The sequence below is a fragment of the Syngnathoides biaculeatus genome, chromosome 23, assembly GCF_019802595.1.
Source record: "Syngnathoides biaculeatus isolate LvHL_M chromosome 23, ASM1980259v1, whole genome shotgun sequence".
NCBI lineage: Eukaryota > Metazoa > Chordata > Actinopteri > Syngnathiformes > Syngnathidae > Syngnathoides > Syngnathoides biaculeatus.
The window spans coordinates 17,579,720-17,607,699 of NC_084662.1; the positions used below are offsets into that span (position 1 = coordinate 17,579,720).

At 39.1% G+C, this 27,980-nt stretch overlaps 1 protein-coding gene across 1 annotated transcript; it reads left to right on the plus strand.

Moving 5' to 3' along the window:
- Positions 1–1,252: 1,252 nt before the first annotated feature.
- nudt14 (nudix (nucleoside diphosphate linked moiety X)-type motif 14) lies at positions 1,253–27,980 on the plus strand. Its single transcript, XM_061812501.1, has 5 exons — positions 1,253–1,471; positions 11,037–11,080; positions 18,508–18,572; positions 19,064–19,364; positions 21,356–27,980. The coding sequence occupies exons 1-5, from the start codon at positions 1,391–1,393 to the stop codon at positions 21,603–21,605; spliced, it is 741 nt and encodes a 246-aa protein (XP_061668485.1). The 5' UTR covers positions 1,253–1,390; the 3' UTR covers positions 21,606–27,980.

Sequence of the window (27,980 nt, forward strand, 5' to 3'; positions counted from 1 at the left end):
GAAGGCTCCAGATTTTTCATTGTCCTGAACGCGATGCAGCCTGGCCTCTGTCAGGTGCCTGCAAACTCTAATTGCTCATGACTTCCAGGGCCTGGCACCCACATGTTCATGGAAGGCTGGGATTAACACATTATGGGTGCCCCAGGAGTAACTGATAAGATATTTGGAATCTTTTTTTGTGGGTGATGTTCCAGTGAGGCCCAAGAGAGGACAGACACCGGGGCAGAGCAGGCCAGCTTTAGATTTAAAACAATGTCTGTGCTTGGGGTTTTCGTAAACGAACAAACTTGACAACTATCAAGTTTTTTTCATTTTTTTCTAGTTATATTCAAAATACTGTCTGAAAATGTAGGACTGCGTCACTTTATTGGAGGCAAATACTTGCACCCCTTTAAACACGCATGACCTTAATTGAGGAGGGGAGGTGACGTAAAGCCTATACATTTGGAGTCATGTCCATTCGTCAGTTTCCTCCTTCTTTGTGCTTTTGTTCTACTTTGCACTTCACGGCAGTCAATCACATCACTGCTCCAGTAGTTCTGAGGGTGCCAGTGCAGGTTGACTTTAGCACAATACCTTCACTCAACAGGCCCTCCCTTCTTATCGTGCCCAGCAGCTTGGCCGGATCAGGCAGTATAAATTGGACTTGCCCACAGGAGAGACGCCGTGTTCCTCTTATGGGTCCACTCATTGTTTCGGCTGGGCTTATATTTATTTTGATGTAAATCAGCTCACAAATGTGTTACGTCCTGCCCTTGTGTAGTGGGAGGCTCATTTGATGTAGGAAGTTCTTTCTGTTGAGATTGAATATCTACAGATGGTTTTCCATTATGCAGCTCCTTCTTTTTTAATATGAGGGGGTGACATCATCCTATCACACCCACAAATGCAGGGTTAGGGTCATAAAAGGGCTTCCACGGCCTCTTGTTTGAATGAAAGGATCATTTACGTTATTTACTGAGTCAAATCATTTCTTTGGTTAATTAGTCAAAAGTGAAAAATCTTGCTCAGTCACAAAATTCACTTCAGCCACTTCTTTAATTGTACGACTTAAACACTCTTTCTCCTTTTACCATTCTTGTCCCGAATGAAGTATCTGTACTTCTATTCAAGTAGACTACAGTATTTTTGGTCCCTCTGTGTAGGTGATTTCAAATTGAAAACAATTGAGAATCCCAAGGAAAATTACACATTTAAATCACTATTAACTGACATTACTATGGACTGAAATAAAATGACAATCAATGTAACCCAAAAGTCCTCGCAGGGATGGATCGCGCATGTACCTGGATGGTAGCCGTGAGTGGGTGTCTCGCCTTCTCCAGGCTTCCGTAGGATTCCTTCACTGTCTGTTTTGCGGTGACAGAGCAGCATCGCCGCACAGCAAACTATGGACGAGATTAACAACATTGAAGTCGTTCCCTGCACAGAGTCCGACTACCTAAAGCCGTTTAGGGTGCACTACAACCAGGTAAGCTGTTAAGATGCAGTTGGTGGCTGCGGGTTAGCCCAACTCCCCCTTAATTCACTTTAGAAGCTAGCACAACATGAAGACTACGTTGACCTGAAACACAGTCGCTGACAGCAACTATTAATAGTCATTGTCTAATTTATCCACCGAGGTATTTCTCCATTGTGTCTTTTAGCTTCAAGAAGACGATAGTTTAACTTTGCTCTCTTTTGTTGTGCAACCTGAGAGCTAATGTACAGCCGGAAGCTAGCACGCTAACGTTAGCATGCTACAGATGTTCCAAAAGGTCGAGCATGTCTTTGAAATGATCGGAAATTGGCAAATCAAACACCATTTGAATTGCTTGACATCAGGTTGATGAAGAGCAGCCCAGTTGAGACTTGTTCATTTTGAGAACAGCACAGAAAGCTCAAGTGTCCAGTTTTATCGCAAAGCCATCCTCTGAAACTTTACATGATAAAAGGTGTGTGAAAATTAGGCTTTACAAAATTGGGATTTTGAAGCGTTATCATCAAGTGTAAATAGCAGATAACCGATCCGATCACAAGATGAACCAATGTGTCTATGTACATGACTCGTTCACTAATTGTATTTACTTTGTAGTCTGTACTGAGTACTGTATCTAAAAAGTTATGCTGCATTTTAGACCACAAAAATTAAAACATCATTGACCTCTAGAGGGCATTCAAGGATTGTCCCTTGACCCAAGTTTAGGTCAAATCAGCATTACTATATGACAAAAATAATGGGTGCTAACTTAGTGTAATGAAATCACTATATTGCAATTAAATTACTTTAACAAATATTGTTAATGACATGCTTACTCTAACTTTCTCACACTCCTGACTACATGGGCGAGTGTTGTCCAGAGTTTGCGTCCATTTGGGGTTTCCTGTACTTATTTTTTTTTTCCCATGGTTGCTTGGACAAGGCATCCTCCTCCTCACGTACATTCTTCTGGTACCCATTTTGTTGTGTTGAAGCATTTAGATGACGTTCCACACTACATGCTTACCTTGTGCATAGACTGAAAATAACTTGTCTGAGAAAATCGTCACACACGACTACTTTTCTTTTTGTTTTGCCAACAACATTGAAACATCTTTATTGGCTGTCATATAGTTACAGTACTATGCCACAAGAGCTGTGAAAAGGCTAAAAATAAACTAGCTTGGTATGTGGTCTGTTACACGCCGGTGACATGTTTTACAAAAAAAAAACCTTTATTGATGGTCAGATATTTATAGTACTATGTCAAAAGACATGTGAAAAGGCAAAAAATAGACTAGAAGCAAAGTAAATATGGCAGAGCCGGGTCAGAAATTATCAGATGAAAGCTGATCAGCATAAAACTCGAATTATTGGCTGATACCAATCAAGCCGACCAGATAGGTGTAACATTGAGTATAAGTGTCTAAAATTAAAATACCTTTCAGTGTTTGTTTTTCACACATTGCCAGCCTATTAACATAATTCATTGCATGAGCAGTTATTGTGGCGGCGAGCTTGACTTGTGAGTGGATATTGGCCTGTGAGCCTTTTAAAACACTAGAGAGGGAATGTCAAATTCTTTGCAGTGTAGTTAATGCCACTTTGACGAAATAACTGCTCAAGAGATCATATGTTTCTTATCCAGTACCTTGACTTGGGAATGTTTTTTACATTTTTGCGCATGGTTGAACGGTTTACCTTGCGGGGCACACAACCCTGTTCCATTCTTTACATAAGACTTTTTTAACAATCTCAATATGTGTGGACAGTGGTGGTACATCCTCAAGTCTTTGTTTGCACTGCGTGTGACGCCCACTGTTACTTAAAGTTGTGTACTTGGATGTCTCGGTTTTTATAGCTCACAGATAGCAAACACACATCGTTGATATTGTGACAATTGCATGCCAGACACGATGGCCACCAACAATTTTACAAAATTGTTAAAACTAATTAAAGTATTGAAAATGGCTTCCTCTCTCACACACTATTACTTTTAGGTTGTATATGACATCATTTTAGTTTTTATGAAATGATTTATTGCAGCGGTGGCATGGTGGATCAGCTGGTAAAGCGTTGGCCTCACAGTTCTGAGGTCCCGGGTTCAATCCTGGACCCGCCTGTGTGGAGTTTGCATGTTCTCTCCGGGCCTGTATGGGTTTTCTCCAGGCACTCCGGTTTCCTCCCACATTCCAAAAACACAAAACATTAATTGGACACTCTAAATTGCCCCTAGGTGTGATTGTGAGTGTGGCATGTTTGTCTCAATGTGCCCTGCAATTGACCCCTCCGTACAGGGCACTTAACCACGCCTCCTGAAGTGACGTCACGCCACGTGCGCTCACGTAAGACAAACAGTAAAAATGGCAAATACAATACAATACATTCTGTACTGAGACAGACTCCATGCTTCTGATTTCATTCAAATCAACGATATATTATAGATTCTAAATACAATACATTCTTAACTGAGAGAGACGCCATGCTTCTGATTTCATTCAATCATTCACACGTAGCAATGTTATGCTAGCGGAGAACGTCTCATTCACTTATACGAGACGTGTATTAAAAATCAAATTTAGGGCATATCTTCGTGCAAACACAGTCTGGTTAAGCTTCGGCCGCGAGCCAGCAAGAAATCAATACGTTTGTGCAGTCCAATCATCGCTAAATATCGCTCAACAAAGAATAAGTGTGTCAATCGTTCACACGTAGCGGTGTTATGCTAGCGGAGAACGTCTCATTCATTTATACGAGACGTGTATTAAAAATCAAATTTAGGGCATATCTTCGTGGAAACAGTCTGGTTAAGCTTCGGCCGCGAGCCAGCAAGAAATCAATACGTTTGTGCAGTCCGATCATCGCTAAATATCGCTCAACAAAGAATAAGTGTGTCAATCGTTCACACGCAGCAGTGTTATGCTAGCGAAGAACTTCGAATTCATTTATACGAGGCATATATTAAAAATCAAATTTAGGGCATATCTTCGTGCAAACACAGTCTGGTTAAGCTTCTGGCCGCGAGCAAGCAAGAAATCAATACGTTTGTGCAGTCCGATCATCGCTAAATATCGCTCAACAAAGAATAAGTGTGTCAATCGTTCACACGCAGCAGTGTCATGCTAGCGAAGAACTTCAAATTCATTTATACGAGACGTGTATTGAAAATCAAATATCGGGCATACCTTCGTGCAAACATATGTGTTCCGGTTGATATTAGATGGATTTAGTTGATGATGCGGTCTTCCACAAAGTTTGATCCATCGAAGGCATTTTTCGTACTGGGTCTTCGGTAAAGAAAATGGATAGGTAGATGGATTTATTGTGACTGAATGTCACCCCCCCCCTCCATAAAAATGCTGCTATCCTAACAGCAGTGTGTTAACATTCCATAGCCTCTGTTTTAGCAGTTTATGTTCTTAAGTCGCAAAAACTGTACTTGGTTCACACATCTCTTGAAGCAGCTCTTGTGTAGCCGTTCCTTCAAGCGCCGTTACCATGGTGCTTAGATTTTTAGGCAATTTTTTTTTTTTTTCCCTCCATTTGGGACTCTCACCTGGAACAGGAGGGGGGGGGGGTTCAAGCTTATCAAGAGAATGATGGAACAGCTAATATGGCAGATGGGGAACAAAAGAGATGATAATGGTGACTACCTCTCTCTTCTTCACTCTCTTTTATCCTGGCCAACTCTTGGCCAGATCAGGATGGGCTGTTCAGTGAGTCCCCTACAAAGGCTTTTCAGCCACACATCTTCCTCAAAAATCTTTTATGCTGCAAAGCACATCTGCAATCTTACGTTCATGTTTTTCACAATCCGACTAATATTCATTGCCTCATAAGTGGCTCTTTTCATCATTTATGTTTATCGATGTTTAGACTCATACTGTATATACACATCAAAGTAGGTGAAAGTCCACTGGTGACTCTAGGAAAAGACACTCCTCATTGTTGCCTTACGTGAGTGTTGAATCACAAGTTGCTACTTCATGCAGGCTAATTACCTTCATTTATTCATGATAATGATTTGAATTATTCATTCTGGGTAGCGTACAGCCTGTGGCCTCCCAGTCCTTCACCGAATGTACCCATTATGATCTTAGAACGCATTGTTCAACTCAAACTGCACAAGTAAAATAATTTTTACTCAATAAGACAATTGAAATAATGTATTTGTGATTCTCATGTTTTTTTTGCACTTTAAAAAAATATAAACTGTATGACCTACCGCCATATAAAAATAAAACAGATCTCACCCTTTGGTGTTTGACGTAGGCATAGCCTTTTAAGGAAGTGGAGAGGGAATCCTGCTAAAGTGTAGGAGTCTATACTTAAGTTGACTGCTATATAATAAACCTTAAAAACTTGGAAAAATTGTGTACTCACACTTACCTCTGAGGACAGTGACGTTTTCTTTTCCAGTTCTGTGGGGAGTGTGGTCATCATCACACATGGTTTTTCACAAGACTCCACAAAATATAGTAGTACTCACAAAGCTTGACAGAAATAAGTGCTTTTTTCCCCCAGGGAATTTTTTTCTTGAATTTTTTTTTTTTTTTTTTTTTTGATGAACTGTGCAAAGTAACATACAGTAGCTTCCAAATTATGAATGAGCCAATCTTCCATTTAATCAATATCAGGACACGATGTCCTGTTCCTTTTTATTGCATTGTATTATTTTTTTGTTTTGGCATCTCTTATGACACTTTATAATCAAATTATGGGTTCTGCTGTTTAAATATTTGGTGTTGATTTAAAAGGATGATGTGGTGGCATAAATGTTTAAGAAAGCACATGCTGTTTTTTTTTTTTTTTTTAAATCCCGAATGAATCATCATTTGATGATTGTGTAAAGCCCGTGAATACTCCTGACAGGTTATCTGTCACAACGTGTGGTTCTTTTCGTCCTTTCACTGTTGCTGATCATTAGTGGAGAATCTATAATGCGTATGAGAGGATTGCTGCGGAGATCACAAGTGAAGTTCAATTGTAAAAAAATGGGAAAGCATATGTTAGGAATCAAAGAGTGCAATTGGAGGACTCGGGTGATTTTTTTTTTTTTTTTTTTTATTTTATTTATTTTTTCTCATCCACTCTCTGCAACAGCTGCCAGCTTTGTAGTGTTGAGTGGGGTGAGCACAGTAGGTGTGTATCTGCTGGTCATCACACGTTAAGCACCTAAAAGATCAAGATGGTACACCCCTCTCTACAATGGCCATTGAAACAGGAGCCTGTCATGTTTGATGCCCAATGCCAGTGGGACCACATTAATTTCAAGGTCCCGTGGAACCTCCTCTGGCTTCTCTCATCCCACTTATCCGTCTCCCACTCATTCCGCATTGGCTAATCACTGTCGTAATCCACATTGAACATAATTCTGCAGCTTTCCTGCGCCATGGCACCTGCCCACCCCTGCCCCCAACCCTTCCTCTCAGGAAGAGGGCCTAGTAATGAAGGGAACCCCACCATCTGGGAGTGGTGACAGGATCCTACAGAGAGAATGCATGCATTTGTCTGTTGCATTTGAGTATCGCGTATTGTGGTCAAATCCATTGAGATTGTCTGGTATGATTGTGCTAAATTTAAACTGGTTGATGACCTTTCTTTCTAAAGAGTGTTTATATATGCTGTCTGATCAATGTTTGCACCTCCTTTTTTAAGGTGAATCCACTTTTCTAACAAGCAGTCCATTTTGCTTTTTGTTCTGTATTGTATAATTTTTTTTTTTAAATATCTATTGCATTGTTGTATAGTTGTTAAAACAACAAAAGATTTCACCACACACTTTTTGCCAGAGCAATTGTGGCCTTCCACCTCAGGAAGGTGGTGCTAGATTGTTGAAAGATTGGTCATTGTTTACTGGTAATGACAGCATCCGAATCTGTATTGGTCTCTACTTCTTTTCCAACCATTTTAAATCCTTTTTCCCCTGTTTTATGGTTAACAAAGATCAAAATGAATCTATAACCTTGTTTAAGTTTGACATTCGTGAGGTTAGTTAATTGAATACTAACTAATGTCATTTTATTTTTCCATAAGAGTAATGGCTTCATTCTCAGTGAGGGGCCTTACAGCCCATGCAAGACTTGTTTCATTGTGGATAATGATACTTTCTTACCAGCTTCAGCAAGCATCTTTCTGAGGTCTTTAGCTTTCATTCTGGGGTTGATTTGCAAATTTCAGACTAAAACAAATTCATCTCTGGGACACAGAACCAATCTCCTTCCTGAGCTCTGTGATGGGATCCCATGACATTTATACTTGTCTAATTGTTTGAACAAATGAAGGTGGCACTTTCAAGCATCTCAGAATTGCACCCAAGGATTGAGTCAAACTTGTGGAGCTCACGATTCTTTATTTGATTTGATTTATTTAATTTTCCTGTGATTTCAAACAAGGAAGCAGAGTGTTTGATGCATGGCCATAAATACATCCCTAGAAGTGCCGTGTATCAACTCACATGTAGACACTTAACCAATCAGGACCTTCCAAAGCTATGACCTCAACATGTGGGCTTCCCCATGTTCTTTCTGGACATAGTCCTTTTTGTGGATCTAAACTTTTCACCTTTAAGAAAATAGTATAAAAAGCTATAAGAAATTCGCTCTCTCATTATTGTGGGATTTAGCAAAATTAAATAATTTTGGTGATCCTGATTGACCTGAAACAGGAGACGTTTAGTCTAATTTGACATCAGACAGTGAAAATTAAATTACCAGAAATGGCCATAAAATGCAGCGGTAACTCCACTCTGTGGCATCTTGGCCAGTACCAGCCGAAGCGACTCCCTCGACTTGGAGGAGAACTAACTGCAGGACAATTTCAAAACAGCCCTTGCGGGTTGCGTCCCACTACACTGGCAAACTACAGAGAAAATAGCCCCAGTGATGTCAATGTGAGTTCATAAAATGCATTCTCCATGTGTTTTACACAGATAACCTTACTTTTTGTTGCGAATGATTGAATAGGGAGATTTTCGTGGCCCGCTGGTTAAAAAAATGTAGGTCTTTCTGTGTGGGTGGTAAGTTTGCAGGACTCAACAGGCTTTTGGATGATTTCACATCTGCTTGTTTTGCAAGCAGGTGGGGTGCGGCAGGCTTGGCCTCAGTAAGGAATTATAACATGTTTGACAACTGTTAGTACTGGGCTTTACACGATCAGCTATTTTGGGACTGATCACTGATTTTTTTTTTTTTGGGGGGGGGGGAGAACAAGTGAAACTGATCACCAATCCGATGAGTGTACTTAAATGACCTGTTCATTTACTGGATATACTTGTGTACTTAATGTTTCAATAAATATATATTTTTAATAAATGTATCTTTATTCATCTAGTTATGCCAGTGTGGCATAGTGTTTACAGTTTTTAATTTACAGTTCTACGTTAAAAGACATGCGAGAAGGCTGAAAATAAACTCACTTTTGCATTCAACTATACTGGGCATGATTGCGACACGGAGTAAATGTCTTTTGGGAAGTTGATCAATGACCTCTTTGATTGGCTCGGCGAATTAAGACAATAAAGCAATTACGGTAATCCTTTTTTTTTTTTTACTGTTTTGTGAGTCTTCCTTTTCCATAAACAAGGATATGGGGGGGGGCAACGTTTTTTTGTTGTTGAAGCATGTGATGCCTTTGGTGGCCAAGGATGGGACTTAAAAAACAAAACAAAAACTAGGGAAACTCAGAGAAAAAAAAAGGTTTTCCGTGTAATGGAGAGGAAATCTTTTTATCATCATATGCATTCATCCAGGTTCTCTGATTTCAAGTTAAAACCAAACAAGACAATGTTTAATAACGTTTCATTGTCAATGTATTCTGTTTTCAAACTGTAGCAATATTTTTGTCATTTACTCAATGATTACACGGTGTCAAACAAAGAAGTAGCTGATGAACTGACTTATTTTCTGACCATCAAAATATTATGCAGCCAACAATGCAAAACGCATTGTTGGGATTTTGAGTTGCGGCATACTTATCTGAGCAGTCATATTCGGAGGCAGCATGTTGATGAAAACATGTCTTACAATGATGACATTTGCAATTTGCACAAACCTAACCAAGTGCTTATCATTTTGCAATCCTCCAAGGCATCCTCATTGTGACCACTACTTAGGCTGCAAAACTGCCCCGCCAGTTTCTCCTGCTTTCTGGGCTCGACAGAGTTGCCCTCACCACGGTTATAATCGAATGTACTAAAATAAGAGAGCGGCATGTCTCATTTCAACCTCGTCTCTGTCTGAGAAACGGTTGATAGCATTCAGACACGAGTAGATGACGCTGAGGTGTTTTGATTGTACACAGAAAGTGAAATTAAGTGAATAGTTTTTGTGTTTTTTAGAATGCCCCCGATGTTGTTGTCCAACCTACTATATAAACTACATTGAATCAATATTACTTCAAAATGCACTCATAAATCATGATGCTAAGTAAATTCCTTCACAGATTTAAGTGATGAGAAACACGTGAGACAATTTTAGGCACTTTCCGCACACTGAACACTTGATCTTTTTTCTGCCGCTCTTTAATTGCACATCTGATGGTTTGTAATGCTGCACATCCTGTTGATGTGACAACAAGACCGCAGGGCACGTAAACAGCTATTTTCAACCTCTTGCCATCGAAGCTGAATGACAATGGGACGTGTTTGAGCATTTAGTCACCAGGATTCCCTCCCTGAAATTTAATCCAGTTTGTGTACGCCCATCTTTTCTTTTTTGTAGCCAATCTTTTAAAGTCATTAACTTATTTTGTTACAGGTTACACATTGTCTCCTTTCAGTTGATGATGACTTTCTGACCTTATTTATTATTTGTCAATGCTTCTTAAGACTTATTGTCATATGTCTCCTCTCTCTTATTGAATCTTAAATCTCTTATTGAATTTGAATAATCTTTGACACAAGATGGTTTAGGAAAATAAGGTCAAGGTTCATATCGGTAGAAAGGTAGTATGTAATGGAGCTCTGCTGAGCACAATTTTAACCAATCATCTCCAAATTTTTAGAGAATGTCTTCCAACAAACCAAGCACAAAAATAGTTTTTACCGTCATAAAACATATCGTATACATTTTTCAGTGCTCTAAAAGTTTCAAATATTGGCTATTCACCTGTTTTCAGAATCAGTTTTAATTGTGAATTATATAACAACACACAAGAAGTTTGTCTCCAGCAGTCGGTGCCGCCCTTGTACGACATTCATGTTGAGTACCTAGAAGAAGAAAAAACAAACTAACAAGAACGAAGAACAATGGACATTCAATTAATAGGGAACTATTTCTTACAAGAGTCACAGATGTGTGTTTGGTCCAAGAGGGTACAAGTAGCCAGGGTTCAAGATGCATGTCAGACTCGTATAGTTTTACAACTGCGCAATAGTTTCAAAGGATCTGACTGCTTTCGCAGCATCCAGATTGAATAAATGAAAAATGATTTGACATCCTGACTTCAAGGGATCATGCAGCAAAGGGACCATTGTTGGTGTGGGTAACCATGCCTGACCGGAGCGTTCAAACATTTAGATAGTCTTACTTTTATTGCATTTACTCACGCTTTCTGTTTCCATCTGAATTCTTTGCAGAACGGCACAAAAAAGTCCTGGGACTTCATGCGAACCCATGACAGGTAAAAACACTTATCACAGCAAACCTGTTTCACCAATTCTGCACATGCACACGTTCATAAACCAACTCATGCAAGTGATATAGAATAGCGTTTATAGCAGTTTTTTTTTTGTTTTTGAATGTTATAAATGTCTAAGCTTCACAGGGTGACCTGTAAGGGAAATGTAACACTTTTGTGTCAAAGTACTAGTTATAACTCTGTTTTGCCTAGGGTACACTTTTGCTAGGGGATACGTCTCGGGTCATTTAAGCCCTCTTTCCTCTGCTACTGACCCCAAACAAAGGTCCGTATGACAAATAATACCGCTGGGACTAAGGCAGCCTTAAACCTGTTTTTCCAAGGCAAAATAGCCAACTTTTTGCGAGGTGTAAACCGCCAAGATATTATTTCCCATTTTGAGATGGAATGAATGAACCAAGATTTGTTTTGCATTTTTTTTCAAAGTGGCCGTTACAGTTTAACCACAGCAATTATGTCTATACTTTAGATGTGTAAGCAAATAATGTGAAAGACAGACATGTTGGTATGATTCTGTAAAATAGATCAATGTTATGGTACATAATTTGTGGTGTTATGATTCATTAATTTTATAAATTTATCAATTTCCATTCCTACGATCCAACTGAATCGATTGGCGCTCGGCAAGTTAACCTTCCGTAAAAAAATATATCCGTTTAAATCATTTTAAAAGGTAAACAATCAATTATATCCATCCGTTTTCTTAGCTGCTTATCCTCATAAGGGTCGCGGGCAGTGCTGGAGCCTATCCCAGCTGTCAACGGGCAGGAGGCGGCGTACACACTGAACTGGTTGCCAGCTAATCGCAGGGTACATCGAGACAAAACAGCCACACTCACAATCACACCTAGGGGCAATTTAGAGTATCCAATTAATGTTGCGTGTTTTGGGGATGTGGGAGGAAACCGGAGTGCCCAGAGAAAATCCACGCAGGCACGGGGAGAACATGCAAACTCCACACAGGGCGGGTCTGGGATTGAACCTGGTACCTCAGAACTGTGATGTCAACACTTTACCAGCTGATCCACTGTGCTGCCAATCAATTATATCAATACCACAGAACAACGCATTGGATTCACGCTGGGTAGACTTTATATGGTGGTGTATATGTGTTGTGTTTCCAAGAAACACGCTGGTAGTTCCTTTTAGTTTGCTTTATTTTTCAATTACAGTAGTAAACATCAGATATCACATAGCTACATTCTTATTCCTCGTGTCCCATTTTACACCCCATATATAGTCACTCCATTTTGTAGTGCCCCTAATGGTTGGATGAGATACCACAGTAAATATGCGTGTGTTGTTTTTAAAAAGCTCATCTTTGGTGATCCACGCCGGGACAAGCCATAAGAAAGTTGTCATGACGTTTAAGACATAGGTCTGTCTGGTGAGTGGTAGATGAGAAGCCGACCACCAAGAAATTATCAATTAGGATGCATGCACTCCCTCTGTGCCCTGCGATCGCCTGGTAACCAGTTAAGGGCATACCTTTCCTCATTCCTGAAGATAGCTGCGATAGGCTCCAGCACTCCCACAAACCTTCTGAGGATCAGTGGCTCAGGTAATGGATTGATTGATAGTTTGCACTCTCGGGGCACTTTGACGATGTTCAAGATCAGTAGCTTCGATTAGCTCCCTAGCTGCTAACACAATAGAGACGCATTTGTGGCACAAAAGAGGAGAGTCAGCGACAGTCTCACCTACTGTTTCAAGAGCAGGTTTGTTCATTTATTTAGTTCCCTATGTATTATTAACACTATTCCTAAAAGAGTTTTCTTGTGAAAACTTCACAAGTGCTTTTTAACCATTAATATTTGACTGTTGAGAATTGGAATTCTGAAACTTTGGCTCCAGCTGGAGACTTCTTGCAATCCAAGGACTTGCTCATAATCCTGACACCAAATAAACATCTCTTTTTGAGGGAAAGACTGGACAGAGAATTAAAGTCGTAGCTGTAAGAATATAAATATTGCTGTTTTCCCCTTTGCCTTCTTCCCTTCAAATCTCATTTGGTTACCATAATTTTTTTTTTTTTTTTATACCTGATTCCCTTACACGCAACAACAGTAAACTATTTTTATTTAACTGTCACACTGTATTTTTGTATAAAAAATGATTGAATTGATTTTTCATCCACAAATATTTTGTCATGTCAAATAATATCAAGAATAAAGAGAAATGTTAATCTCGCAAAATAATCAGAGTTTGCATATTACCCCTAATCATGGTATAAAGCATTAGCACCTCATGATCTGTGGCTAGGACACTGACCCATGTCCAATACTAAAGTTCTCACTTGGGACAGATTTGTTCACATAATCTATTAGGACTCATTCTGGGACAAGTTTGTGTGAAAAGACTGAGGAAGTGAGATGTGATCTCAAGCGGTTGCTGAAGACTTAAATGTGGCACTTATTGAGTCAAAGACATTGATTTTCATCCAGTTCCGAACAACTGACTATCTCTCTTTAAATTCTCCTCACTTCTGTCACACTAAATTACTCAAATGATACTTTTCATGAAATATGATATAAGGCCAAAATTAAGAGAGTCGTACAGTTCTCGCTAACTTCAGCTTTGAGACCATTTTAGGGAAAAGGAAAAACACCCACCTTAATTACCATGACTGCAATGACCACAGAATGTTCTGAGGGACGCTATGATAAACATCCACTAGTGCCACAAAAACGTGTGTGCGCTTGGTGGGCAGACTCCCATTGTGTTGTTTTTTTGACACCTTTGTGTTAGCAGTGGACAAATGATGCTTTCCAAGAAACTACGTAGTTTTGAGAACTGAATCACCACAGTGTGTAGAATAACATTTTGCCGATCCTGGTATCAAATCTAAAGGCATCTCTTATTGTTTTCTTATTACTATAATTATCATTAGAAGAAGCTAGATACAGTCACTGTTTTGATAACACCATTACCAGTATTCATCGAAGACCTGCTGTTCACATGTCCCACTCATATCCTACTGTCTAATTTAAAGCCCCCTTGAGAAGATAGAACATTTAATGATGCGTGGAATGTCCCAGTTGTCTTGGTGTAACCATTAGAGCATTTTGTCTGGGAAGCTGCAGAAGAGTTGTAATGACGTCGAACACTTTTAAAAGACCCGGAGTTGTCTCAAGGGACAACTTCCATGCCTCAGGCCTGCATGTCTCACTTTTTTGCCTCAATCTGTTGCTGCATAATTGTTCTTATGCCACAGTTCTGTCGCGGTTATATTTTGTATCCTTGTGGCCAGCTGTGAGCGTCTGCAATAGTTTTAATTGCTTGAATCTTTGTGACACCATATGGATGTTGTGGCGGTAAAGCTAGTGACTAGAAAACAATTGTGGTGAAAACTGAATGATTTGATGGTTAAGTAGAGTTATCTACCATTATGAAATCTATGATTTACTAATGTAAAATGTGTTGGACTGGGAGGAAGACAAATTGATGTTTCAGCAAAGGAAAGGATTAGCATTTTGAAGATGACTAACCCTAACATCACTGAATCTTACTGTATTGCCAACTGTGTTCTATTTGTATAGTTGACCTGTTCAGAATTACAAGGTGTATGGTTGGGATGATTCACCTTGATTCCTTTTTTGTATTTGCACATCTAGTTTCTTATGCCTGGATCAGACTACAAGACAAATTTGGTTGTTCAACGTTGTACTACATCAGACAACTGCCATAAAATTTTGCCGTATCTCAGTCAGACAGGCAACACTACAGTATACTTTGTGTAGTCCAATAACACTATATCTCATGTTTTACGATCACTGGGCTTTAGCTTGTCATATCAAACACTGTTGGGAAGGCATGACCAAAAAACGTGCCACCTGTTAGTGCAAACGGATATGTTACCATGCCAACACCAAGTTGTTGTCAAACAATGCTTCGCCATGGGAATGTTGGGGAAAAAAACAAACAAAAAGAGGAAAACAATGGACTCGAGAGGACGCTTTTGGCTGTCGATTTAACAACGACTTGAGGTATGGTCACAAATTTGATTACGATACAGTTCACAATCAGGCAACAAAATGCTATGTACCCTAGAAAGCTAGTGCTAGCATTAACATCTGTATATAAACATGCCGACGTTCTGTTGAATCATGCTCTAAAGTTTTAAAGATTAGTTTGTGAATAAATGTTGACAACGGTGAACAAGTATTTTGTCAAAGGCAATTACATGAGAGGGGATGTGGCGGTCACTTATACATGCAATCTTATTGGTTGAACATCAAGGTGGCATGTCGGTTCCTGTTCCAGTACTACTTTCTTTTTTATGGAGACAGGGGTGTTGTAAGTAATCAACACAAATTGGGACACCCGTAGGAATTGCAAAAAACAACTTTCAAGGCTTGATCAACTTCTATTGCTGCAGAATGATTTCTTAAATGCTACAATAATGAGAGAGGATTTCTTATAGGATTTTATATTTTCTTTGAGGTCAAAGGTTTATGTACGCAAAAAGTACTATGTCTTGAAGGAAAATCGGGAATCCCAGATGATGAGGTAATTGATTTGGAAGCTCCTGATAGGTTCACTGAGAAGGTGTATTAATTGACGGCGCACCTGGGGATGTATTTAGGGCCACACCTCAAACACCTCTTCATTGTTTCAAATCATGGGGGAAAAAAAATGGCCAGGAAATCAGAAAAAGAATCGTGAAGCTCCACAAGTTTAGCTCATCCTTAGGTGCAATTTCCAGATGCTTAAAGGGGCCACGTACATCTGTCAAACAATTATACGCAGGTGTAAACATCATGGGTGTCCAACTATCGCACCACTAAGGAAGGGTATGTGTTTTGGTATGAAATGTGCAAATCAACCCCAGAACAAAAGCTAAAGACCTTGTGAAGATGGTGGAAGAAGCTGGCAAGAAAGTGTCATTATCTCCAGTGAAATGAGTCCTGCACTGACATGGGCTGAAGGCCCACTCACAAAGAATCAAGCCATTACTCCTAAAGAAACATAAAAACACAGAATAGATTTTGCAAAAAGACACTTAAGACAAAGATCTGTTTTGCTGCTGCAGGAACTGGAGCTCTTCATAAAATAGTCAGTGTCTTGGCGTGGCCATTACAAAGCCCTGATAAGAATCCCATCGAAAATTTGTGTTCAGATCTGAAAAGGCATGTGTTTGGGAGCAAGGCAACCGACGAACCTGACTTAGTCACACCAGATGTGTCTTGAGGAATGGGCCACGATTCCAGGAGAATACTGGCAGAATGTTTGACCCAAATCATGCAGTTTAAAGGAAATGCTACTCGATACTAAGGAAACATGTAAACTTTCAGCCTCAAAGAAATTAATATAAAATTCTAGAAGAAATTCCCTCTCTCATTATCGTAGCATTTAACAGACTTTTGGTGATCCTGACTTGGCTGAAACAAGAGAGGTTTTGTCTGATATGGTTTCAAACAGTGAGACAAAAAATTAAGTGTTTTTGCACAGTGTTTGTAAACTTTTATCTTCAACTCTAAGGTATTTTTTCTGGCTGTTCCCCACTTACGTTTCTACTATTTCAAGCTATTCATTCGACTTAAATTGCTCAACTTTTTTTTATTTGCAAAAAGAGCTGGAAAAATTGTGGCAAAATAAACTAATAGCAACAGGTTTTGGGAACTAGGCCATGTTTAATGTCAAGTATTAGGGTTGCCTTCTGGCAAATGTAGGTGATTATATGTTGGAAGGATCTTGGATTTAATTGCAACAATGCGCCTGAACAAAGAAAGAAAAAAAAAAAAAAAAAAAGAATGTTTTCAGTCTGAATTCATTGGGCAAAAAGATGGACCAGAAGTAGTTGATTCTAAGCAAATTGTGTAAGGTCCTTTCATTGTGGGAAGGGCAGGGAATAGTTTCCTCTGGCCTCAGACACATCCGCTTTCTCAACAAAGGCTGCAGTTTCCCCTGGCAGTGGCCGTCTATCACATCCACATGCAGCAATGTGTGTGAAACACCTGAAGCCAAATGGCAAATCACACTGATTCAATGTAGCAGTAGTGAGGCCTCATTAAGACACAGATAAGTACATTTATATGTCGTTGTAACTCTTGAAATCTGATTATAATATCAGTAAAATTAAAAGATTTTATATCTAACATTGGTGGTAGGGATGCACCGAATTTACGGCCAAAGAAATGTTTGGGCTGAAAATTGCCCAAAAGTGCATTATTTTTGTTTTGGAATGCGAGACTTTTTTCACCAAAATAAAACTACAATAGGTTCGTATACCCCACACTTAAGAATAATTTACTATCAACAAGCAATGCTTTTTACTGCTTTCACTCTTTTTTTCCAGCTTTCAATTTATTACAGTTTATTACACACACCCTACGCTCATGGTTTGATAATTACATACTGCCATAAGTCAACCATAAATGTGAATGAAATAAGAATAAATGTTAACACATGCATTCAACAAAGCACTTGTAATAAACACACATTAATAACAAAGATCTTATATATAATATTTTCATATATGATGCTTGAGCTAGACAGTCATAAGAAGGACCAGAAACAAATTAGTACATCAACTCTGCTATGTCACTTGACAAAATGGACCTATGATTTAAAAGTATGTCAGTGTAGTAAATCTTTTTGATAACATTTACCACTCCCTTAATGGGGGAATCGTCTCATTGCTGCAGAAATAATAATAATGCAAATGTGTCAACAACATTGATCCCCCCATATTACTTTATAAACAAATAAATAACAAATATTGAAGCCATGATTTCACAATTATAGAGTAATGATTGTGTTGAGAAATTGAACAGTATGCAGAAAAAAATTCACCCTACTGTATTACATGATATACTGCAAACACTATCCTATTATGTTCTTGGCATAATTTGAAAACTATTGAAATTCAAATTGTTGTGGAAGTGAATTTCTTTCGGTGCCAGGTTAGCAGTCATAACCATAAATGCAAATTTCCCAGTAAGTGGCCTAATTTTATAACTACTAATTGGTGGTTTGGATTTATTTTTATATTTTCATTTATATAAAGTATTTTGTGTTGCATTTTTTTTTTAATCAAGCGCTCTGACAAATAAAGTTTGATTAATCCATAATTTATTATGGGCTTTTCGTTTTTTTGGGCCTTTGGCTCCCTAGTTTCGGGTTTTGATTTTGGTCAAAAATTTTCATTTCAGTGCATCACTAATTGGTTCGAGTATAATATTGGTGGACACAGCTTCTATTATGTTGCTGTCAGTGCTAATTGAGTTGACAATTTTATTTCTAGGTTATGCATATTAAACACCCGGTGAGGTACTTGCATTCATCACTGTTGCTTTGTACTAACCAGAGGGACTAACGGAAGCAAAAAAAATATATACAACTTTAACATACGCGTATTGCTTATATGCATTTTCCTAAAAGCTTTATATTTCCCCATTTATCCTCAGCGTGTCCGTGCTGATATTCAACACCACCTCCCACTGTTTTATTCTTGTGAAGCAGTTCCGTCCAGGTACGTACGTTTTATCTGCCCACCAGCTTTGTAGCACAGACATTGTCTAATGTACCCTGGGGTGTGGCTTATTTATTTTCTTGTGTAATGTACCCTGGGGTGTGGCTTATTTATTTTCCACCCTTTACCATAGATTTTTATTATGCATGTTCACTAATAATGCAGTGCATTTACAAATCCTGTTTATTTATGTGGATTGGATCCACAGTGCTTAAATGCACCACAAGAAAACCCACCTCCTTTATTACAGAATGCCAGGGGCAGTTTCACACTGCATTGTTTAAAATTCAAGGAAGTCTGGGTTTTTATGTCATTTTCCGCTCTTTGGACGAAATAATAATAATGTACCCTTCATCTGAAACTTGATCTAACAACCTGGGCCCTCATACATATAAACTTGTGTCCACAAGAATATTTTTAAAATTGCTTAATTAGGTGAGTATGGCATACAAAAAAAGTGTAGCTGACTAATATTAGTGTTGATTCTCCAGCTGTATACATGTGTGAGTCTGAAAGGATCAAGACGCAACAATGTCAGGCCCCTGAAAAATCAGAAGAGGGGGCCACCGAAGCACTAGCATCAGGCTCTGAGAGTCAGGAAGGCCAGGTGGAAAGAGAAGGGGAGAGCTCATTCGCGTGGCCGCCGGCTGCCACAGGAATCACATACGAGCTTTGCGCCGGGCTGGTAGACAAGCCTAACCTCTCCTTGGAAGAGATCGCCAGACAGGAAGTGTTGGAGGAGTGTGGCTACGATGTGCCAGCTTCCAAATTGAAGCGGATTACTTCTTACAGGTGAGTTTACAGTACTCTATATAAACTGATTTGGGCCACATTCTACAATGTACTTATACATATTATATCAGTCAAATCAATTAAACCTTGAAGTAATGCAACACCTTCCAGCCTAACTTGATGCCGCTTGCAAGCCCTGATGGAGGGAGGGTTGGAATCAGGAAGTGCTTCCATTCATAAAATCTATCCCAAACCTTCAACGAAAACTATAGCCTCGGGTAGGGAAACGTTGGGAAGATTCCTAATGTTATAGCCCCCCCTGATTTTATATACATTAGTAAACACTGATTGAAATATGTCAAATTATGGTTCAGTCCCAGTCTGTGTGTGTTCTGGACTTTAGCCCTATAGGCTTCAGTTTCGTAAATATTGATAAATATTGGTTTTATCTTTCTTTTGTTGAACTAGATCAATAGAGACATTTCCCCAAATTTACCTTGTGACAATGTGGTGTTGTCATCTTGTATTTATATGTTTGTACCTGGTGCAGAAAATTTCATCCAAGCGTACATTTTTGGTTTTAAATATTGCTTGTTTTGATGAATGTCTCGTGAGAGCCGGACCATATTCCAGCCGAATTTAGGCAGGAGTTTACTGTGTACACTCTGACTGGTCTCCAGCCATTCACAAGGCACACAAACAACCATTTACAGCTATGGACAGTTCAGTCTCGAGTTAAACTAACGTGCATATTTTTGGAATGTGGGAGGAAGCCGGAGTACCCGGAAATTACTGTAAGAGTGCAGAAAATTTTTGGGGTGGTTTCTGGCTGCCAGAATAAAGCACATTGTGATAAATGAAACAGTTTTTTTGTTCACCAGTGATGATGGATGGAAGCTAGATATTCTTAGGTCATGTAAGCGAGGTGGAAGGAAGCATCAGGTGAGCCATCCGTCTTTTTAAACATATTACTAGAAATCTGCAGCCAGACCGCAGCACTCGAAACGGAGGAGAAAAACAATCCCACATTAGGAAGCCGCACCTGCACAGCCATGACTGACGCCTCTCATAACTCTTCTTTTGATTTGACTCTGAGGCCGCCTCCAGCTTTGTTGGTGTAGTCTATGGTTGATATTACGTGTGGGCCCTTTCCATTTAATAGATGGGTATCACCTTAACCCTCATGACCCTTATGAGGGTGCTTATGGCGGAAGTGCACTGTGTGGTAAAGATGAATGGTCAGGTCACAGCTTGTTGTGATACACGATGATAATTTAGTGTTGTGGGGGAATGGGCTTTGTTGTGTATAAATATTGAAAGAGTGAAAACACATCTCAAATTGGACAGGAAGGATGTTATTAGAGGTAACAACTGTTACATGATAATAACTCCACTGATCGCTGTTCTTTAACCAAGGTTGGTACCTGCATCAATATCAATTGTTAACAGATACTGTGATTCTTGTGAATAGAAACAAATTTTTTCTGTTTTTAAAGAAAGAAAATGTCGAAAAAAACATAATTGCGTCTAGGTCTACCCTATCAGTATCATGAACAAAGATAATGAAGTCTGTTCATATGACTATAATCTTAAATAGGTCAAAAATTATTTTAATGGTTTGTATCGTAAACAGATAATTTAAGAATAGAAAAACATCACATTGTCATCCTTATTTTTGTATTAATTTTGGAATTAAATTTGTATACAACATTTAATGTAACATATAGATATATGATGCACTTGTGATTCATATCTAAAAAAGATAATCTGTACATGAATCAAAATCATTTTGCTTATTACAATGGTTAGATTACATAAATTTGAGGTTTTATTTTACATCGCATTTCATGAAAAATTACAAAAATAAAATAGAATATATAAATTGCATACAATAATATAGAATGGTAAACCATGTTTGTATCAACAAATTCACATGCTAAACTTGAGCAAAGTGTAACGCTTGTTTGGATACAGGACTAAAGACTGAGCTGCCATATGGGTACCAGTGTAATACAAGAGCCCAAGTTAATTTTGGCTTGTTTTGTGTCCAGGTCTGGCGTGGGAGTCACGGGTTCCAAGCAGACGATGTTTTACGCAGAGGTATCTGATGACAATTGCGTGAGTGCAGGCGGAGGTGAGCCGCAGGAGGGCGAGCTCATTGAGGTGGTCAAAGTCCCATTGCACGAAGCCATGACCTTTGCCTACAACGAGCGCATTCCCAAGACCATGGGCGTCATATTTAGCTTCATTTGGTTCCATAACAACATGTCTCCGAAGTATAAGATCTCCACCAATGTGTAATCACTATTAACTTTTATGTCAAATACTGGCCCAGCACAGCTACTCATCTCCTCATGCCCCTCACTTTTTTTTTTTTTTTTTATAAATGCCAGACAGGTGGACGTCTACCATCGTGTATTTTTACATTTTGCCCTCTTAAACATGTATGTGATGTCCATATTTTTCCTCAAAGCAAACTGCCTCAGTCGGCTGTCTCTTGCACTTTTCTCTTTGTTTTTTTTTTCTTTAAATGTATGTCACCATTAATCAAGGTGGCAGCATATCACTGATTTTATATGCTGCCCCTAGAGTAAATGAATGCTCTGCTGCTTTTGTGAGAAATCTTCACCTGCTATTCCAGAGCCATCATTCAGACACCTCATACATTTGCTGGTCTCATTTTTATACTGTCGAGTCATCCTTTGAATGGAGAGTTTCTTTTCAGCAACATTGTGCACCTGGTTGGTTTCATTCCATATTGGAAAGCAAAATGTGCCCTTTGAATGCCATTATTACTCCAGATGCAGTGAACAACAGTTCCGCCCTCCTTTATGAACATTGCTTGTCATGGTAATTGTTTTATCATGTTGTTAACAAAGACTCAAATAATTTTCCAACAATTAACAAAGTCTACCAAACTAGCAATCAATCGAAATGACATTTGCTGACATAATGGCTCAATCGAAAAACCCTAAACCAATTTTTGCTTTTAGCATACTGTTGCTCAGCACAGTTAGCTTAAATATGCCCCATTATGGAAACATGTCTTGCTTGTATAGAAACCTACGGAACCCCAGACATGATTTCGTGAGCACAAATTACTACTTTTTGCGGACAAACTACTACTTTGTGCGCAAGAACTAGTGCTGTGTGTACATGAACTACTACTTTATGTGCACAAAACGATTTCGTGTGCACAAAGTACTAGTATGTGCTCACAAAATAGTTATAGGGTGTGCGCGAAGTAGCGGCAGCTCTATATGGGACAAGTGTTAAGAAATTGAGCGTACCTTCTTTCTAAGGTGAATGTTCAGGCAAGGCTAAATGTTGTAGACTACATGATGGAAAGGGATACCGTGATCGAATTTTATTTTAGGCTGGGGACCACCTACAAAGGCAACCTGAAACGTTTGGCATTGGAAGGAATCATTATTACCAAAACGCATTTAAATAGACTCTCGAAGGTATGACTTGGACGCTAGGCTCTATTTTGTTGTTCATCAACTGCGAAGCTCTGGAAAGGATAATGGTTACCAGTGGATGTATATGAGATGTAAACAGAATAATATTACAATATGTAAAGAAGAAATTCAAGTCATCCTCTCTCAGCTGGACCCCATCGGATCCCAAGCTTGGTGGACCTGATGACTAAGTAGCAGGCAATATTTTGCAGACTTGACCTAACATTTTGTGGCACATATTCATACGACAAATTGGGATATGCGTTAATGGCTGTATCGACGGGTTTTCTCGCAATGTCATTTGACTGCAGGCTGTTCTCCCTACCAGCGACTCAAAAGTTATCGTGGGTACTTTGTGGAAGCAGCGGAATGCTGTGGCGTATTCTCCAGGCTTGTTCGAAGTGACGTAGGCACAGAGAACGTCGTGGTCAGAGACATTACGCAGAAATGACATTGATGATAGAGCAGCGAAGAGAAGTTATATTGCAGGGGCAAGTACCGCAAACCAGAGAATTGAGAGCTGGTTGGGAATGATGAGAAAATAAAGAATCGAACCGTGGATCACTCTTCTTGAAGAACTAAAGGATGAAGGATTCGTCACTTGGGATTTCGTTGACAAATCCTTGTCACAATTGTGCTTTCTGGCAATCAGGCAAAAATAATGTTATGTAGTAGTAGTAAGTACCATTATGATCGCAGCAGGAAACCCCAAAACTTGACTATCAACTCTAAAAAAATCTTAGACATTTAAACTGTATAGTGTATTCATCAAGGGTTTCTGATGCTATTTCTGATAAAATAGAAAGGTGACATGACTTTCTAAGACACAATGAACAACGAAGCAGCACGCAACCCATGACAGGGACAACGAACCAGCAATAACTGAAAGAAAACTGAGTTAAATACAGACTAACGAGACGAGAAACTCCCTGACCAGGACACTAGTGGCTTGAAGAAACTGATTGGTCAACACAATGGAGGAGGGCCATCAAGATCAGGTGGACAGAACTGACAAAATGAGCACACAAGACATTGAACAAAGGAAAAAGGTGGGAGCCGCTTGTCGGCCGGACCAGAAGCCGAAGGTGACTCCCGCTGGTGGAGTGCAACTGCCACAGGAGCTGAAGATTGCGGCCACTGGTGGAGTGCTGCCAGCTTGAGATGGCAGCCACAGGTCGTGCGTCGCTGGAACATAAGAAGGAGGTGGCGGGCTCATGATTGGTCAACACAAGGGTGGAGAGCAAACAAGATCAGGTTGGGACAACCAACACAGTCAGCACACTAAACATGGAACAGAAGAAAAACAAAACAAACCCAACCCAACCAAAACTGGGAACATGACAGGAAGCGCCATCAACAATTCCATGGCAGTTTGCTGAATCTAAATTTTTGTTTTCCACCAGCAGATCCTCAATTTCCTAATTCTGTGCATTTTTATTGGGCTGGGTTAGTGTGTGATCTGTCTCCTTTCCTGCTGAGGGTTGCTGTTCTGTCTTCTTTTTGGTACACAGATAAAGTCTCAGAAATTGGACCTTGCTTTGGCAGTACAGCTCCTCTACTGTATTGACATGTCAAGATGCATCTGTGAACTCTCAATGTGAGTTCAATAGTGTGTAAGCCTTGTGTTTCTTTGTCAATGCCTTCAGGGGAAAAAAAGATTTTCAGCCTGAAATTAGATACCTGATGTAGAATTTGATAATCAAGTACTTTTAGATTTTGTGCTTGTCTGCAATTACATCAGATCTCTGAGTGATACAACACACGATCATTCAACTGCGTAAGGACAGTGTGGAAACAGTTTTCTTGTTAGTGAGATATATTAAATACTCTATTTACTTCCTGTGTACACATTTCTTCACCGATTTGAACCATCGCTTGAAACTTGAAGTCAACTTACAGTTTCAGATTCTATATTACAAAAATAATTATTTCTACAGTGCACTATTTCAGTTTGGTGACTAATACTCAGCATTCAAGCAGAAATTTTACTGAAAATGCATTCTTTAATTTTGCTATATTTACTGGTCTACCATTAAATTAGCTACTAATTCATGCACACGAACTCATATTTTTTTTTCATGTCTGGGGCTCTGTAGAAATCATGCATCAAGCGTGAAATTATATTAACCTTGACGAACATGCATGTATAAAGAAGCCTTAAGTCTTTGTCCTTTGGGTATTTTGATTATTGTTTCACTGATATGTTATTAAAACTCTTAACTGTTTTCAATTGGGGGGGGGTGTTATGCAAAATATGTCTCTTTAAAGCACACTTGTGTTTTTTGTGAATACCAAACACTGATACATTACAGTAATACATTTACACCTTTCGCAGAGCCTACCTTTTAATTAAATGTCTATTTACAAAATATCTCACTTAGCTTGGATTGTAATCATATAAGTTGGTTTGGGAGGGATGTCAACTCTCAAATTGTCTTTCGGTATAACGTAATGAAATATAGTTGGGATGTTCACACAAAAACAGAATCGTTCTTAACGAATCAAAGCAGCAGTTTGCTAAAAGCTCAGCTCCAAATATGAAAATGCTTATTCCTGTTGACGGATGATGACGGTCTGGAACGGTGACCAATATTTAACATCACATTTCAAATTCACTTGCAGCAAAGTTTCAATCTTCTCACGATCTGGGGGAAAAAGGGCTGGTACCACATTATTTTGCACTGTGTGTGAGGGGCACAGAATTGTTCACTACATTGTAGAGTGTTGGTGGTTCAGATCCAGATAACATCATAAATACATTATTACTGATTATTGCTAACTGACAATGACTGAAAGTTGGGGGGGGGAACTGTGAAACCATGTAGGAGTTGATTTTGGAAATGGTCTATGCTATACAGTAGATACCATTTGAGTGTAAAAGTCAGAATTAATAGTTTTAGGACGTTGTGAAAAAGAACAACTGTGACAGATCTCTTTATGACAATCAATACACATGAACTATAAGGTATGTCACAATTTAAAAAAAAAAAAAAAAAATCCTACAAGCAATAGGATTGTTTCACGTCTTCGTGCAATAATTTGGTAACGTTTGAGGTCTAGATGCATTGTTCTAACCTAACCTGAACTGTACCCACATTTTCGGGTACTCTTGTCATCGCCATACTTTGATCTAAGGCTCAATATTCAGGTTTCTGAGTGGCTTAAGCACTCACACTGGTGTTCTTGTCCACCAAAATATGCTGCTCGGCAAACATTTTAGTTACCCCTAGTTGGATCACGATGCCCACCGTTTTGCACGGGGGTTGAAGGGCTGTGTTGATGGGCCGTTGGAGTTTTTCTGATAAGAAGAAGTGAAGTCTTCAAAAAAGCAATGATGTAGTGATGTTACATTGCCAGAAATATTCTAACAAGCTTTTCCACTGTACAGTTCGGATCCATGTTGGCTTCTTGACAAAACCTTTTAACCCTGTGATGCGTGAAAATCAAGGCCTTAGTGACCGCCAAGCACCAGAAGGTTAAAGTATTCCTTGGCACCTGTTCTCACCATCACTCACAGGTGTTCTTCCACCAGCTAAATCTATGCTCTGGTGACCAGCAGTGCAGTGGTGTTATCTGCAGAAGTGTGCCCGTTTCTGGCTGCAGCTGTAGAAACACTGGCACCTACCATAACTTAGAGGGACAAGAAAAAGATAAATGACAAACAACCAGTGCAGGAATCAAAACTAACAGACAAGAACATGCAGCACTACAACTGTCTAGCAGTTAACTCGGAATTGTGCCGGACCAGAGAGCAGGTAACAAATAAAACAATACGCGGATCAGAAGGAAAGTGATCGACACCTCCTAAAGTAGATCATGGCAGTGAGACAAAATGATAAAACTGTCCGTCTAACACTCGGAACATCACAGGGATTAATGAACCGATAATACCCAAAAACAAAACAAGAGAGTATCAAAGCTGTCCATTCAGTGTTCGTCAATTGAAACACTGGGACACACAACATGAAAAATTATCAAAATTTGTCAAGTCAAGGTCCATAAATGTGAATGAACGTGGTGGTATCTCACGCACAGAGCAGCAACACATACAAAGAGGAAACAAATGGGACGAATGAACGGCAAGGAGCGGAGGAACACTATACCTCATGTCGCCGTTGTAAAACTTCCACGCATGGTGAGTGCGGCCATGTCGAATCCAATGGGGACCATGCAGTTGAAAAGAATGTCCAATCAGATTGCGCTGATGTTATTCTTTTTTTTTCTCACTGTCCCTGGAGGACAAAGGCACTTGGCATCTGCGAACTTGGAGATTTGATATTCTGTGCTGTCTTTTTGGCACTATCGGTATTACCCAGGATTCACACAATTTCAAAAATGAACCATAATGGACATTTTAATGATTTAGAGGCTTGTTGAACAACATGATGTGAAAAAATGTGGACGAAGCCTTTCCAACACGATGACCCGTGTCTTTCTCGGCAAGATTCTCAGTGCTTCTGGTTTTCCACAATTTTGTTGTTTTATGATACGGTGACCCAATCTTCACTGGTATAAAAGCTGCATGAGAAATTGTATGGCAACAACACCTGGGCAAAGTTGACAAATGAAAAGTTTTGAGGTTATTTTGGTCAGAATCCAGTAGATTTCCCTAAAGTATTTCTACTCTCCTTTCAAAAAGACACAAGTGTAGGTTAGAATACATAAACACTATATACTCTTTATAGCCATATTATAAATATCTGATAAGGTATTCAGTCTTATGTAACTGTGTTTCCAGGTACATTCTTATTTCCTACAGTCACTCAATCTCAAACACGCACAGACTCACAAACTGTGTAAAATGATGGTTTTGGATTGAGATTATTGTGCAATATATTTCCTGTAATTATGGACATTTGGTCTCAAAACTGTGCTACAGTCATGCAAAAATGTGTTGTCTTCAAAACACATTTTAGACTATTAGATTTCTTAAATGGATGAATGAACAGAAAAGTAGGATTGGCTTGACATTGAATCATTTTTTTTTTGTTTGCTGTCAAATGTAATGTGGAGTATTGTTTTAAATATCATTCTATTTTCTATGTGCCTGTAAGATGTTTTTTTTTGTCTGCTTTGATGTTTTATCCACACCCCCACCCTACCTAACAAATGTATGTATCTGTGAGTGACCTGAACTTGCTCAGCAGCTCTCATGTTTTTCATATAAGGAAACTGATTAAATGCAATACATTTAGCTGCATTAAAACCTTGAAAA

Coding starts and splice junctions, on each gene's coding strand:
- nudt14 (XM_061812501.1), top strand. CDS start 1,391: ATGGACGAGATTAACAACATTGAAGTCGTTCCCTGCACAGAGTCCGAC. Junction 11,081..18,507: donor TTCATGCGAACCCATGACAG/GTAAAAACACTT, acceptor ATTTATCCTCAG/CGTGTCCGTGCTGATATTCA. Junction 19,365..21,355: donor AAGCGGATTACTTCTTACAG/GTGAGTTTACAG, acceptor TTTTGTGTCCAG/GTCTGGCGTGGGAGTCACGG.